We start from the raw sequence: 17,124 nt of genomic DNA, 5'->3' as shown, positions 1-17,124 counted from the left end.
TCTGGTTTGGTAGTCTATAATAACCATGATTTCATGGCCCACAAATCAATAAACAGGTAAGAAAAACTGATTTTACTTCAAGAACCAACTAGCAGTGGCTGACACACACAGCAGGCAAGAACTCTATCAGTGACTAGTGATGTTTCCTATAGACTCAGGAAATGGGAATGGCAAATTTGCCATCTCTGAAGCAACACTCCTGGGGAATGGTCTGCAAATCTACATAAGCGTGTGGTGATGGCTCACAGTTCCCTCTTACCCTCCAAAGTCCTATCTAGAATCAGTGCAGAATGGCACTACTCCAAATCCACGTCTCCATCGTCCTTGGGGCGGTGTGGCTGCCATTCACAGGATTCTGGTTAACCCAAATTCTAGTTCTTCTTCCATACCCTCTCATTCCCTCAAGTCCCAATACCTCTTCCAACTCTCAGTTTGTCTCCTATCTTTCAATTCAGAAGTCATCAAAGAAGAACTAAAATTTTATTAACACAAAAATGAAAATGAGTGGGTGGGTGAAGGACTGCCATTTTCAAGTAGCTGTGGGACTTGAATTAGACATATATTAGGTTGTTTAGTATTGCTCCTCAGGTCACTGATGCTCTGAGTGTTTTCATTTTCTCTTTTCTGTGTTTCATTTTGGGTATTTTTGATACTTTGTCTTCAAGTTTAATAATTTTTTTCTTCTGTACTGTCTAATCTCCTGTTAATCAGAAGCTACACAAGCCACAAGACACTAGAGTGACATCTTTGTTCAAATATTTAAAGAAAAGAAACAGTCAATCTAGACTTCAGAGAAAATAACTTTTAAAAATGAAGGTAAAAGAGAAAGGAAAACCAAGAAACAGACTCTTAACTATAGGGAACAAACTGAGGGTTACCAGAGGGGAGGGGCATGAGGGGATGGGTTAAATAGATGATGGGGATTAAGGAGGGCACTTGTAGTGATGAGCACCAGGTGTTGTATTAAGTATTAAATCACTAAATTCTACACCTGAAACATATTAATATTACACTGTAGGTTAACTTACTAGAATTTAAATAAAAACTTAAAAAAATAAAAATGAAGATAAAGTAGAAGGCAAAGATGAAGGGGGAAAAAGCCTTGATCCTTAGAATGAATTATGTAAAAAAATTAACCCAAAAAGGATCTAGTATACCTTAAATGGAATTATACTTCTGATATCAAGCCCACCACAAAAAAAAAAGAAAAAACAAAAAAAAAACAAAACAAAACACCTGATAATTAATTTGTCACACCCAATGTTCTCTTGAGAAAGACTGTTTAACTAAAAGCTTTGCACTTTGTTGAGAGGACAGGAATCCTTCAACACCAGCCATGGGATTCACAATTCAGGGCTCCACAAGCCTGGGTGCACTCTGACCACTGAGAACTTGCCCAACGGTGCCAGGGCATTCACGGGTACCCTTACCACAGCCAGCTGGAACACCTTAAAGCCCCAAGATAAGTCACTTTGCTGCTGAAATGCAAATGCTGAGACAGCATTAAGATATATTACTTATTAATACATCTAGATTGAAATTTTTTTTCCTTAGGAGGGAATATCAAGTCTGATAGAAATGGGGTCTAGAAAAGAGAGAGAAAAAGGCAAAGAGTATAGGGATGGAGGGAAAATCCCACCAAGGGAAAAGGAAGATGAAAGAACTGGAATGATGTAAAACTGAAAAAAATGTAGCTCTAATCACAATTCTGTACCAGGAACGTCCATCAGTCCTCCAAATGGAAAATTACATGGAATTCTCAGATGCTCAAAATAGCACCTGCCCTTCGCTCCAATTTTTCATTCTTTTACTATGATAATAATATATCAACATAAAAAGTTTTGAAAATCATCATAATCATAATTCCTGAGTGTAATTTTCATTTTGTGTAATTCCTTTCAGTCTCGATACACTTTTATCTTCTTAACAGTTATAAACAGAGTACAAATAAAACTTTATATTCTGCCTTTTTGCTTAATATTACATGTATTTTTTTTATTTTACAATTCAGTATTTATCTTTAATGCCTGAGTAATATTCTGAGCTAATATAATTTATGGACCCATTCTCCTACTATTAGACATCTAAACTGATTCCCATTCTTTACTATTAAAAATACCATTTTGAGAAGTACTTTTTCCATAGACATATCAATATCGTTGAACTATTGTTATCACCAATACTTCCATCAAGCCCCCTTCCCACTGAGAACTGTCTTATCCACCCATGGGAGTAATACCTGTGGTCATATTTGTAACTTTATTTGGACCCTGACCCTTGCCCCAGCTGACTGGACTACAAAAAAAACCTGACTCAAGCTAAGCCAATTAGAATTTCTCTTTCAGGAATATAAAAAGTATGTCATTGGTGGCTCTGGAGATGGGGAAGCCATTTTCCACCACGTGTATGGAAGCCAAGAACCTCTGAAGAGCCAGTTTTTTTGTACAAGACAGGGACACAGATTCCCAGAGGAATATAATGGACTACTTACCAAATTGACTGTACTTTCTGATCCTAGCCCAACAAATAATGATGATGCCAGCAGCTGCTTTTCTTTCTCCTCTTTAGACTGGGTAAGGACTTGACACTGGTCTTTTTTTATTAAAGTCTGGTCTACAGTTTCCATTATTATACTCTCCTGAGGAACAGGTGGAGCTTCAGTTTCATCCCCAGTTTTGCCTTCCTTCTTCGGAAGATAACCCTCTTTCCCCCACAGTTTCTTTATACCTTCTAGCTTCAAGCCATTTGTCCTAAAGAGATTAAGAATGAAATCAAGTTAAATAACCGCTTAAGAGTTACTTTCTTGAGGCATTTTTTAAAACACATCATTGCCATGGCCTCTTAAAAACAGCTTTCGGGGATGCCTGGGCAGCTCAGTCCGTTAGGCGTCTGAGTCTTGATTTTGGCTCAGGTCATGGTCTCAGGGTTGTGAGATCCAGCCCTGCATCAGGCTCTGCACTGGGCATGGAGCTTGCTTGGGATTCTTTCCCTCTGCCTCTGCCCCCGACCCTCTACTCACATTCTCTCACTCGTCTCTTTCTCTCAAATAAATACATACATACATATATACACACAGCTTTCGTATTACGCCCTCCCTGGGATTGCCTCAGCTGCAGAGGGACACATCGCCTGAGACCATACCCCTCCCTGGGCAGCCCACACCCAGTGACTGATGAACAGAAATACAGAGTCCTGGCTACCCATGTGGACCCAACTCAGGACAACTCTGAAGGGCCACTCTAACTTCCGAGCTCCCCATGGGGTCAGCAGAGATTGCTGTTAGACTGCATTGCATCTTAACTTCTTTCTCTGCCCAAATCTGCTTCTTTCTCCTTCCTTAAAACAGGTGGTAGTCACAAGGGCACTCCTTTATATTCTGCATGCTAAATCCATCATGGAATGCACTTCCCAGGGAATCCAAACCATAACAACAGGCAAAATAGGAAAGGAGAGGAAAAATATGCCTAAAGAGCTTCAAGCTACTTTAAAGATTTTTCTGGCATATTATTAACATAAATTCTCTCTGTCATGGATTACATATCAGCAGCCTAAAAAGCAGGAAACATAGGGGTGCCTGGGTGGCTCAGTTGTTAAGCATCTGCCTTCGACTCAGGTCATGATCCCAGGGTCCTGGGATCGAGCCCCACATCAGGCTCCCTGCTTGGCAGGAAGCCTGCTTCTCCCTCTCCTGCTCCCCCTGCTTGTGTTACTGCTCTTGCTATCTCTCTCTGTCAAATACATAAATAAAATATTTTTTTTAAAAAAGCAGGAAAAATAAGAACACAAAATATGCCTCTTTATGATATGAAACATACTGTAAAACAAATTTTTTAAACATGAATCTTTGCCTGGGTTTTGACAATAACATAATTCGTGATTTTACATGGCATACCTTTGTATTGTTTTTAATCAGATCATTCAAACACAGATGTAAATTCTGTAACTCACTTTAATTCAGCTCTAGGAATTCCCTTTTGAGATAGCCCCCAAATAGGGCCTAAGTAAGAAATTCTAAATTGGGCTTGCTACTACTTTATTCTCAACTTGCTAGAGATTGCGGAAGAGTGGCTGTCTGCTCTCTAAAACTGATTTGCCTTGTCAATTACCACATAGGTTCCCAATTCTGAAATCATGTGTAAGCTGTGGTCCTCTTTGGAAAGAAATTTTATATTCATCCCTCATGCTGCATTTCATGGTAACACAGCATATGTACTACTCCTTAGCAGCTCTGCCAAATGTCATTTCTCTCAGAGTAGTACATGTATATGTATAGGATTTACAAGGATCGTCAAGTCCCCCAGACCTCAGTTAAGTACTAAACAAACAGATGCTGTCACCTGTTGTGCAGGTAGAAGAGACTAAGTTTCCTCCCTGGGTTTAGAGGGTTCCTTTCCTGTCCTCTCCTTCCCTTGTCCCGCTGTTCTGTTTGGGGCACTTAATTGCTATCCCCTCTACATTCAAATGCTCACAAATCATATCTGTTCCCCATACTTGGAATACCGAAATTAAATGTCTGGGAAAGAAAAGGGTGTCAACAGAGCAGGAAAAAAGGCTAAGAGAATTTCATTCAGTATATTATCCTATATTCCTTATAATCTATGTGTCAGTCTTCTGGTAAATACTTCTTCCAACCATCGTGATGGAAGACTGACAAATACAAAGATGAACATAAAATAAAGTGACTGACTCCATAATGAACATATGAGGACTCAAAATTCAACTGTCATCTTTCAAAGTTGCCACCTTTGAGATTTTATTACATTTATTCCAACAAAGCTGCCACTACTCAAAACATTTTTTAATAAGCACTGAATAATATATGGAGCTGTTGAATCACTATATTGTACACCAAAAACTAATGTAACACTGCATGTTAACTACACTGGAATTAAAATAAAATTTTTTTAAAAGTTTTTTTAACTCTTTTAGAAGCTTCTTCACAAACAAGGAAGCCATTTTCATTACTTCATGTCACATCAATAACCAAAATTATCTAGAGTGATCACTAATTTCATTTGGTTAACTCAGCTTTTGGGTATTGATAATGATGGCAATGACAATTAGTATTAATAGTAGCAGCTACCACGTATCAATCATTTACTATGCACTGGATTTTATGAGGCCCTTTATATATATTATCTCACTTTTTTAACTTAATCATGTTTCTAAAATTAACTTATATTTCCAAAATAAAAATCTACCTAAAAAGATTGAAGATTTCGCTCCACATGTATCACCAATTTTTACCGTGGCAAGAAAGAAGCTCTGGAAGCATTTTGAGCAAAGTATACAGCTTACTTATATGAAGTCAGTCATCTTATTTTATGTTCATCTCTGTACTGTCAATCTTCCAATGAAATGGTTGTAGAAGATTATGAGGAATGTAGAATGATACGCTGAATATTCACCTGTATAAAAAAATTCTCACATACTTCTTTAAAAAATGTATGTGTATATATGTGTGTATACATATGTACAAATGTATGTATAAATGTGTGTATAAGACACATAATATATACATACACATACATACACACAATACACAGTAATAACACACACTTCATTGTTATGTGTAAAGTCTATATACATTATGCTGTCTTGGAAGTAAGCAAGCTCTCTTACTAGTTCTCTTGTACAACATCAACACCTTAAAAGCAATAAACAGACCATGCAGAATTCAGCTTTCAGGGATGCTACTACATTTAAAGACATTTAAATACTCCTATGTTCTTGGTTTTAATAAGAAAGGAACTTACTCTAGTCGGAGGGGGAGATGAACCAAGAGAGACGATGGACTCTGAAAAACAACTGAAGGTTCTAGAGGGGAGGACGGTGGAGGGATGGGTTAGCCTGGTGATGGGTATTGAGGAGGGCACGTTCTGCATGGAGCACTGGGTGTTATGCACAAACAATGAATCATGGAACACTACATCAAAAACTAATGATGTAATGTATGGTGATTAACATAACAATAAAAATTTAAAAAAAAAGAAAGGAACTTACTCTTTCAGCCCGGTCTCTGCACTATTCCCAGATATATCTGAACCAAGAGAAATGCCAGCAGGAGACTGTCGTCCAGTGAAGCCAGATGAAGAAAAGGAGAGTCCATATGGTTCAAAATTGAGAACTAGAATTTCAAAACAATAACAGAAGTTCATATTTAAAATCAAAGCAAAAGTTAGGGGGGAAAAGCAGGAATTATCAAAGGTACCATTCACTACTGAAATAAAATAACTAAAGGTTAGAATCCAATGACAATTTTTAATTTTTTATTTTATTTTTGTAAGTAACCTCTACACCCAACGTGGGGCTCAAACCTACAACCCCGAGATGAAGAGTCACACGCTCCACCAACTGAGCTGGCCAGACATGCCTCCAATGACAATTTTTAAGCTGGAAGGGACTCTGGAGATGATCTAATCAAATAATTACAGTAATAATAATAAAGTAGCTATGATTTATTGAATGTCGACTACTGTCTACAAGCCATTAGTTGATCAAAGACAAATGATACTTCACTTTTATCTTTTCACCTCCCTTAGAAGCTAAAGGAACACCAATTAGGAAAGATAACTGATAAACCAGGTCACTAAAAACTTGCTGCTCCCAGACAAAAATGTTTAATGAGCGATGAATGAAGAGATAACTGTGTTTTTGCTTAACAAAATGCTCTTAGGCACATTCCTATACTGAATGGACTAATGGAGCCCTCAATGTGAAATGTCCCTTACTGTAAAGAATAAGGTTTACTCAGGTTCAGATTCCTTTGAACCTGTATACCCAAATGAATTCAATCAAGAGCCATAAAAATTCATATTGTTTATTGTGGTAGAGCGATGCCAATATCCATTCTCCTCTTTTAAGTAACAGAACTCTTGCTTCTTAGCTAGGTACATGACCACCCAGAAAAGAAATGACATTTCCAGACTCCTCTGCCATGTGCTTGAGTTCTGGCCAATGAAATTATGTACACATTCTGTGCACAATTTCTGGGAGGACTCTCCCTGGAAGAAAAAAAAGCTTTCTTCTCTCCCTTCCTCCTTTATATTCATGAAGCCATCATCAATCCTAGGTTGCCTATTTCTGGAATTTCTTTAATGGGAAAGAGCAGTAATTTTCTGCCTTGTATAAGGACACATTTTATTTATTTGTTTTCTAATATGCTATGTAGCTATACCTAATCCTAACTGGCATATTTTTATCTTTTTGTACTATTTGGATTATAATACAAAGGACCTTCTTAAATCATAAAAAGTACCTTATAAAATATAAATGTGAACTTCTCTAATTATTATCTTCATTTTACAAAAGAGAAACTGTGGCAGTTTACCACAAACTTACCAAAGATTACAAAAATAGGAAAAATGATAGAGCCAGATAAGAAATCAGATACCCTGGTTCTAGAGCTTCACTCTCAAGTATTCTATTATACTGTCTCCTCCAAAGGAAACAGCACCTAATCCAAAGAGAATTAAATAAATTAGTTTAGGATAGAATAAATAAATTCTATATCTAAAAGAATGATATAGATGAGAAATCAATATGCAGTAGAAAAAAAATAACAGGCTACTTAATAACCAGGAGAACTGAGTTCTTGATATACATCAGATATTAACTGGGTACATGAACTAGACCTTAACTTCTCTGTCTGTAAAGTGAAGGGTTCAGGTTAAATCAGCAGTTTCCAAATGCTGATCTGATAACCAGGATCAAGATGACTTTGTAGAATCTCCCACATATGGCCAAGCTTTCAGAGATTCAGAAACAAAAAATACAGGAGAAGGGCTCAAAAATCTGTATCATTTTTTAAAACTTCTGTGATTCTGATTCATAATCATGTTTGAAAATCACTTCTCTAAAGACAATTATCATATGATTTCACTCATATGTGGAACATAAGGAATAGTGCGGAGGACCACAGGGGAAGGGAGGGAAAACTGAATGGGAAGAAATCAGAGAGGGAGACAAACCATGAGAGATGTGGACTCCAGGAACCAAACTGAGGGTTACAGAAGAGGGGGGGTGATGGTTATTAAGGAGGACATGTGTGGTGATGAGCACTGGGTGTTATATGCAACTAATGAATCACTGAACACTACATCAAATACTAATGATGTACTACATGTTGGCTAATTGAACATAATAAAAAAAAAAACAAGAAATCACTTCTCTAAATCCTTCCAAGGTCCTTTTCAACTAGAAAATCCTCCCATTTTAACCTTTTCAATCATGTAGTTTAACTTTCTGTCCCATTCTGACCTCTTTTTAATACCATCTGTGACAGTTATCAAGCCTCTGTGTTAACAAAGTAGCAGTGAAGAGCTCAAGAAATGTTTCCTATGCACAAGTAAAAAAAGTTTAAGCCAAAGATCAAGTAAAGATAGAGTTTAAGCAAAGAGCAGAAAGAATTCAAAATCACAGGCAGAGTTTAAGAGTGGAGAGAAAAAAAAAACTAGACATAGAAGGGGACAGCATCTGGAGACAGATAAAATTCCAAACCTGAGACAACAGAATTAAGCACTGTCATCTAAGGAAGGCCTGGAAAGGCTCGAGGCTGAGAATGAACTTCAAACCACATTATTTTCATTCTTCAGTGAAAATTTCCCAAGATCTTTACAGAGGTGAATGACTGGAAGGGCCAAAGATTTTTTTAAAAGTTAACTAGACATGTAAGAGTTCATGTGTGTGTAGGGAGCAGGAGGAAAATAACAGTATGCAGAAAGAGTCAGGAGAAGGAAGTAAATGGCTGAATTACAACTTATACTTTTCCGGTGTCATTTTAAGATCAACCAGTTAATTGTACTCATATGCTTACCACAGAGCCTGGAGAGTACTCAACAAAATCATTAGATGATAAATGGGGAGAAAAAGAGCTTTCAGCATTGAACTTCTCAGTATTACCATTCTGAACTCCTACAAAGATAATATTCAGTGGTCTCTCTTTATTCATATGTGTACTTCCCATCCGTCATCCAAACATCTCAGTGATTTCCACTTTACCAAAATCATGACAGGCATCTTTCCCTGACAGGCTACATTTCTGAAATGTAAAGTTATTCTTTCTTTTCTTAGCTGTTTCTAACTTCACTGATCAGATATTTTGTTGGAGGAAGCATTCTAACAGTTTATATAAGACTGCTCAGAATGAAAATGAAACTCGCAAGTCCATGGTGACCAGATATTTTTTCAAACTTTTCTACAGATACACTCATGTAAATAACTATCAGCCCTCTGTCTAGCACAGTGACCCAACATGATAATTCCACCTTCGAGTTCTTTCAAAATTCCAGAATGGCTATCTTAGGCACTTATGTATATGGAGCCTATGACTTTGGGAATATCTCTGGGCTAACTTCTTTTTTCTGGGTATCCAAAGACCTAACCAGGGTAAACAAGTCACAAGCAGATTTAAGGAGAGGTGATAAAAGTAAACATCCTCAGTTATTTATACTACATGACTATAATATCAATTGCATAAAAATTATGTCCCTACAATTTAGCTTGTTACAGACCCATGAAAAATTACCTTTTTCCTGAGAAAGCTTTTCCTCCTGCCGTTGGTGGTGAGGTTTATAAGGTGCTGCCCCCTGACTAAGTTCTTCGGCCACAAAACCATCCAGAAAAGATAAAGAAGCATCTACCTGTATTAAAGTGAAGCAAAAATTAGAAATTTAAAAAATTTACCCTAAACAGTAAACTGTATACTCACATAACTAATTTTAATCCATATGTCCCAAAAATAATTTTTAAGTGTAAAACTGAACTTCAATTCAAAAGTGCTACCAAGTGCTACCAAACTCTCTACCTTTCTAAAACATCTATATTCACAGTTAGCTAAGAATGTAACAATGTAAGTCATCTGTAGTTGTGATCAATTTCACTGCATTGCAGAATAAACTGAGCATCCAATATGTTAGACCATCATATGTTAGGTGCTATGACTGAGACAAAGACAGTTCCCACCCTCATGAGAATTGTAACCTAGTCTACGGCCATACCACCCTGAACGTGCCCAATCTCGTCTGATCTCGGAAGCTAAGCAGGGTCGGGCCTGGTTAGTACTTGGATGGGAGAACTGTAGCCTACTAGAGAAGAGACACCTACACCAGGAGCTACAGGTCTGCATTAGTTTGCTGCTGGGGGCTAAAAATAAGGTGTTGGCAAGGCTAGTTCCTTCTGGAGACTCAAAGGGAGAGTAAGTTCCTTATCTTTCAGTTTCTGAAGGCACCACCATTCCTTGGCTTGTAGCCACATCACTCCCATCTCTGCTTCTATTGTTAGTTGGCTTTCTCCTCTCTGACTCTTTCCTCACTTTTATAAGAACTCTTGTGATCATGCTTTCTGGACAACCCAAGATAATCTCATCACAAAATCCTTAACTTAATCACATCTACAAAGTCCTTGTGACCATGTAAGGTTCCAGGCATAAAGGTGTGCACATCGTGGGGAGGCCATTATTCCGACTCCCACAGTGCCTTTGATTTAACCATCCTGTTCTCTTCTACCTGAAAATGCTTTTTCACAAATCTATGGAAAATTATTTAATTTCAGCACGAATAGAAAGGTATGAGAGAATGATTAAGTGAAAAGAAATGAGATGAAGAAAGAGTAAGGGGAAAAGGAGAAAAGAAAAAGTGAGCAAAGAGTGAGATCTACACAAAAGGAAATGGCAGCAGTGGCTTCAGAAGCCACAGGTTTGCTTCTCCTGCTTTAGCCAAGTGTACGGTTAACAGCTCAGATAATGAGAAGGGCAGGTGAATCTCAACAATTAACCAGCAAGTCATACTCTGAATCTGGAAAGGTTTAGTTTCAGTAAGATTCTTATGAAATGAAGCTATGTCATCATCACTATCTTCTACTGCAGGGAAGAGGAAACAGGTTGCTTCCTAGTTTAATACTGTGTGTAGCGTATTTATTCACCATTTCAATGAATGTCTCTGGAATGCCTACCAAACCTGAAAAAGGCCTCTGCCTTTGAGGAGCTATCTGAAAGAACCAATGAACAAAGGTTCAAAATGAATACAAGCCATGAAAATCTGAGTCAAAATTAGTGGGAATGCTACCCCTCCTCTCCTCTTTCTCAGCTATAGGACATCTGACAAATAAAAACTTGTACAAATCTGGCTTCCTTTTGGCAACTTCCTAATTTATGCCAGTCTGGGGGAGAGACCAGTATACACTCAGAGCCCCATTAGGTTAAAAAGGGTGGCAGCTGAAAGCAAGGTGGGAGAAGAAAAGGTGGGTGATCAGGTTCCAAAGTGGGAAAGATCTTAGATACTAGGAGGACAAAATGCAACAGAGAACTATTTTTTACATTCTCAAAGAAAACACAGTAATAATTAAATGACATCTTAGAAAAATTCAAAGTAGACTAAAAACGTTTAATTCTTGAATTACCGTATGTTAAAAGCAATTGTCACTGGATATAAATGCCTTCATTACAGTTCTCCAGAAGATATATTCCTCTAGTCCCAACTATTCGGGATCACTACTGACCTGAACCTCTCAAATTCTCTCTCATACTAATATGAGAAAAACACCAACCTTCATTTTCAGTGTGTTATGGAAATTGTATTTTGATATACTCCAGATACATCACAAATGCAAGAATTATTCTGTTTACAGACAATGCGATTTTTACAAAGCTAAAATACAGATGCCTTACCACCATGTCTTCACAGCTCTTATCAACTGGAAGCAAGCTCTTCATAAGTTCCACATTCTCACGTAAGTGTTTTAATTCAAATGCATGCTGTCTCATACAAGTATCCAAAGATATGGTGAATTCCTGGATTAATCTCTCAACTATGTTAGAAGAGTGTGCTTGGGATGTCAACTTGGTAACAGCCGCAATTAACCAGGCTTTTGTTTCTGAAGAAACCGAGGCATTCATAAGTAACTTGTAGAGCTTGGTTAGGACTTCCTCTGGTGTGTCCTTATCTAAGAGGTAGTAATACTCCCCTAACACCTATGAGTAAAACAAAGAGATGTTTATACAGAAATATCAAGTTACACAGCAAATTGTACTCAGAAATCCAAACCAAGTAGCTACTGCTGGAGTCAATTTACTCTAGATTAAACATACTCTCGTGGAGAATTATTACATAAGGATAAAATTACACATTTTAGGTTCAAAATTATATAAGAATTGGAAGTCAATACAAAAAGGTTTCCACATCTTTATCATTAACAATATATAAAGCAGCATACCTTTACAAGTTCACTTTCTTCTGATTTTCAGGTTTGGTTATTGCTTTTTACACGCATGTCCACACTCTGTTACTTATTTTGCAATAAGCACTTAAACCAGGGGTCCGCACATGCTAATATGCATGAGAGTCACCTGAGGTATTTCATAAAAATACAGCTTTCTAGGTTCTACCCCCAGATATTCTCAGTTAGTATGTCTGTGGTGGGGATCTACAATACACATTTTGAATCAGCATCAGCTGATTCTGATATAGATGATCCACAGAAGAAACTCTGAGGAACACTGATCTGTTACATATCTTTTTTCTTACATCTAACTTATTTAGGTGATAAATAATCCTACTGGCCTAAGAATCATTAATAAACTGATAATTCATAGAGTGTGAGATCTTTCCTAAGTGCTACTTATGGAGTATTTTCATGTCTTTACTGTAACACTGGCATCAGCAGGAAAAAAAAAAACAAAAAACGGGGAGGTGAGGTGATAGGGAAGGAAAAATTTATAGCTAGTAACAAGAACAGGAGGAAAAATAAATAGAACTAAATAAGTTCAATCTTCAAAGTAGCAAGATAATTTTTTGTGTGGTTTAGTAAGATGGAAGATAGCTCTAGAAAAGCCAGTAATCTAAATCCCAGTTCAAAAATTAATGGGAGGATGGAGTAGATGCATTTTCCCCTATTCTTCCCAGTAAGTACACCTAAAAACCCTTGATGTTATATATAAAACATACATAAAAAGACACCAACAGGGCGCATGGGTGGCTCAGTTGTTAAGCGTCTGCCTTCGGCTCGGGTCATGGTCCCAGGGTCCTGGGATCCAGCCCCGCATTGGGCTCCCTGCTCCATGGGAAGCCTGTTCTCCCTCTCCCACTCCCCCTGCATGTGTTCCTTCTCTCGCTGTGTCTCTCTCTGTCAAAAAAATAAATAAAATCTAAAAAAAAAAAACAAACAAACAAAGACACCGATAGGTGGAGAAAAGAAGGCTGACTGCTAAGGACGCTGGGACAGTACAGTGGGTTATCTGATACCTCATAAACCCCAGACTGGGTTCTAGTAAGCCAGCAACCTGGAAACACCAATGGGCGCAGACAAACGGGCCTCAAGAAAAGCCTGTCCTCTAGCCAAAGAGTCAAGAGCCCAGAAAACTTTCAGACAATAACCCTTCTACTCCAGTCAAGCACTACACAGAAGAAAAACCATAGACCCACCCAGTCAGCAAAGGCAGAGCAGAGAGCCAAGACTTCCACCCCTACAAAGCTGTAAGAGGCACCCCCTTTCCCTCACAAGGGTGGTGACAGAGAAGACCAGGTGGGGAGCCAGGACTTTCATCCCCACCAAGCTGTAGAAAGGCCCACTCCTCCACAGTGTCCATGAAGACCACATATGAAGCCACTTCACCTCTACCCAGGTATAAAGAGGGACTCCTCCCCACCTCCACTAGGGTGGTGTCAAGAGAAGCCTAGCGGAGAGTCAGGACTTTCACCACTGCTCAGCCATAGCGAGATGACCCCTTCACAGTGTCAGTGGAGGCCACATAGTTAGAGATCTCAACACTTGTGTCACAATACCATCACCAAGAGAATCTAATCAACATTTATTGAACACACCATCCAACAACAGCAGAATACCCATTCTTTTCAAGCACCCACAGAACATACAGTAAGACATTACTTGGGCCATAAAACAAACCTCAACAAACTTAACAGAACTGAATTCCTGAGTATTTTCTCTGACAACAATGGCATCAAACTAGAAATCAGTAACAGGAAATTTTCCAAACACTTAAAAATTAAACAACACTCTTCTATACAATTTTTCCAGAACATGGAGGAGGAAAGAACATTCCTGACTTCAGACCAAAACCAAACCAACAGCGTAGAAAAAAAACTCATGAACAGAGATGTAAAAATTCTTAACAAGGTCTCAAGAAATCTACAAAAAAAAGAAAATCCTAGATTAGTGAGTTCAGCAAGGTTGCAAAGATTGCAAAGCAAGATTGCAAAGACAAGATCAAAATACAAAAATCTATTGTACTTAAATAAACTAGCAACAAACATGTGGGAACCAAAATTAAAAATACAACTTATTTACTACTGCTCTAAAGAAAATGAAATGCTTAAGCATAAATCTAACAAAACTTGTACAGAATCGGTATGTTATAGAAAGAAGTAAAAGCACTATAAATATACAGAGTGACATGGAGGAAAAAAAGAAATGGCTGCCAATACAATAAGCCATTTAGGCAAGGATTACCAATACTAAAACCATTGGTGAAAGGCAGTTGAGGAAAAGATGTTCATGCATAGCCACACAGAATCACCTTACAGATTAGGTATAAATTTCCAAGAGAAAGGGCACCTTTACAATGGAGAGATCTAAAATTCATCATCTTAACCAAACAATGAAACTTAAAATCACCAATGACTACAGGAATTGATACTATATGCGTCCTAATGACACAGTGGAAAGTATATATTGTTGATGTAGTATTCTTGCTAAAAATGTTTAACCAAACCAGAAATAATGAGGCAAATTCAGAATGCTGGATATTCTGTAAGTCAACAGTATTCATCCAAAAAATCACTGTCATGAAAACAAAAAGAAACTGAGGGTCAGTATAAAATAAAGGAGGCTAAAAAGACAACCAAATGCAATCTGTGAATCCTGACTGGATCCAGGATTGGGAGTAGTAGAAAAACAACCATAAGAGACCTTTTTTGGACAAATGGATAAATGTGAACACGGACTATATATTAAGTGATATTAATGGATTAATGTTACATTTCTTATTACCAGTGTAATAATGGTTCTATGTCAGGACAAGTCATTCTTAGAAGATTCACGTTGAATTTTTTATGGAGTGTCATAATGTCTACAACTCTATTGTAAATGACTCAGCAAAACAAACTGTATTTAGGTAGATCTACATATAGATATAGATACAGTAAAGCAAAGGTGGTTAAAAATATTAACTGGGAATACAGATGAAAAGTATAGAGGTATTTATTATACTAGTCTTTCAACTTTCCTGTAGTTGAGAAAAAAATCTTAAATAAAAGTCTGGGTAAAGTTTAAGTTAACATGCTAACATTTGGCCAAAGTATAAAATATTAAAGTATGTATATCCTATGATCCAGTAGTTGTACTTCACCAGATCTCCTCCTAAAGAAACTCACCCATATGCACACCAAAGAATACACAGAGGTGATGGTATGAGTGCAATTACCTATGATTATATCACATAAAATATGACCTTCTTCTTACAAAGAGATGATCTCCTCCTTTGCTGGCTCTGATGAAGCAAGGAGGCATGTCAGGAGGCCCACATGCAAGAAACTGAAGGCAGCTCTAGGAGCTAAGAGTAGCCTACAGTCAACAATCTGGACCTCAAACCCTCAGTCCTACACCTGCAAGAAATTGATTTCTTCCAACAACCACATAAGCTTGGAAGTGGATCCTTCACCAGTCAAGATTCAGATGAGACAGCAGCCCCAGCCAACACCCTGACTGCAACTCTGAGAGTCCCTAAGCAGAGCACCCAGCTAAGCCATGCCTCGACTTCTGACCCACAGAAACTGTAAGATAATAAATTTCTGTTGTTCTAAGCACTAAGTTTGTGGTAACATACAGCAACAGAAAACTAATATAACACAGATACATGGTGTTCACATATTCTAACATTCACACAGAAAACATGACAAATGTATTGAAGACACAAACAGTTTTTTAACCAACTATCTATACTTAAAAGACCAAGACAAGTGAGATGGCAGGGAGAATGAACAGACAAGTAGATAGTTAAGTGACAGAAACTAGCCACTGGGAAAGAAAATTGACAGCTGGAGTCAGCAGAGTAGAACTGAATGACTTCTGAGGGAAATACATCGTTAGTATTTGGTTTTATAAAAAATATTATAAATACTTATGATCTAAGGTACTTTGCTTACCCAACTCATAACTTGAAGAAATTTCTGTGGATAGAACACATTTTCCACATCTAGTAAAGTGAGATAAGACTGAACTGCATAAAGCCTTAATTGCTGGTCTTCTGTTTCATCATCAAAACCTACAAAGAAATTGATACATCATCTTAACTTCCACTAAATTCTCTAAGAAAACATTTAATTTTTGGATCTCTATTTTACAGAATGCAGTAATTTACTAACCTTCCGCAAGCAGTCGCATAAAGTTATTGGGAATATCAGGATGCATGACATCTCCTCCCACTGAAAACACAGCATTCATTGTCTGAATAAACCATGCATTATCAGGGGCATATGTGTCCACAGTGTTAAGAACAAGTACACTTCCAAATGCCACTTCTTAAAATTATCTTTTCTGCATCAACCTTTTAAAGATTAACCCCCAACCCATCCTAATTTGTCATTTTTGCTTTTAACCTCTGCCAATAAATTGTTCTATACTCCAGTTTTATGTAAAATAGGTGCTCAATAAAAGCTTATTTAATAAGCTTAATAAACTAAGTTCATGCTGCTTCATCTAGCACTATTCTTTGTATATAACTAAGCATCCAATAAATAAATGTGAAATAATTTAAAGAAATGTTCCAGCTGACTAACAAATAATGGAAAATGATCTACACTTCAAAGAGGCTAAATGTGGTGTGTCTACCTGAACAAACTGTTTAACCTCTTTTCTAATCTGTTCCGCTTCAGTTCTAAAATTCTATCATCCTGCTGGATAGAGCTACAGCACTGGCTAGGACAAAGCTATACTTAAGCAATTTCCAAGACAAGTGGATTAACACTGTGCATTTACTCTTTCTTAGATTTAAATAACAGACACCTTGGGGTGCCTGGGTGGCTCAGTCGGTTGAGCGGCTGCCTTCAGCTCAGGTCATGATCCTGGGGTCCTGGGATCGAGCCCCGCGTCCAGCTCCCTGCTCGGCGGAGA

The 17,124-nt window shown here is 37.7% G+C and overlaps 1 protein-coding gene across 5 annotated transcripts in view; it reads right to left on the bottom strand.

Annotated features, from left to right (window-relative positions):
• The window catches only part of AP4E1 (adaptor related protein complex 4 subunit epsilon 1), a 119,859-nt gene that overhangs the window by 7,553 nt on the left and 95,182 nt on the right, over positions 1-17,124 (bottom strand). For all 5 annotated transcript variants that reach the window (XM_027570763.2, XM_027570762.2, XM_027570764.2 and 2 more), the window contains 6 exons: positions 16,377-16,489; positions 16,158-16,276; positions 11,666-11,968; positions 9,527-9,641; positions 6,004-6,127; positions 2,492-2,750 (listed from right to left, as the gene is read on the bottom strand). In XM_027570763.2, coding sequence (XP_027426564.1) covers positions 2,492-2,750; positions 6,004-6,127; positions 9,527-9,641; positions 11,666-11,968; positions 16,158-16,276; positions 16,377-16,489 — 1,033 coding nt within the window. The remainder of the gene's footprint in view (positions 1-2,491; positions 2,751-6,003; positions 6,128-9,526; positions 9,642-11,665; positions 11,969-16,157; positions 16,277-16,376; positions 16,490-17,124) is intronic.

This window comes from Zalophus californianus, chromosome 6 (genome assembly GCF_009762305.2).
Source record: "Zalophus californianus isolate mZalCal1 chromosome 6, mZalCal1.pri.v2, whole genome shotgun sequence".
NCBI classification, from domain to species: domain Eukaryota; kingdom Metazoa; phylum Chordata; class Mammalia; order Carnivora; family Otariidae; genus Zalophus; species Zalophus californianus.
The sequence above is the reverse complement of the archived record's forward strand: the minus strand, read 5'-3'. Positions and strand labels throughout refer to the sequence as shown.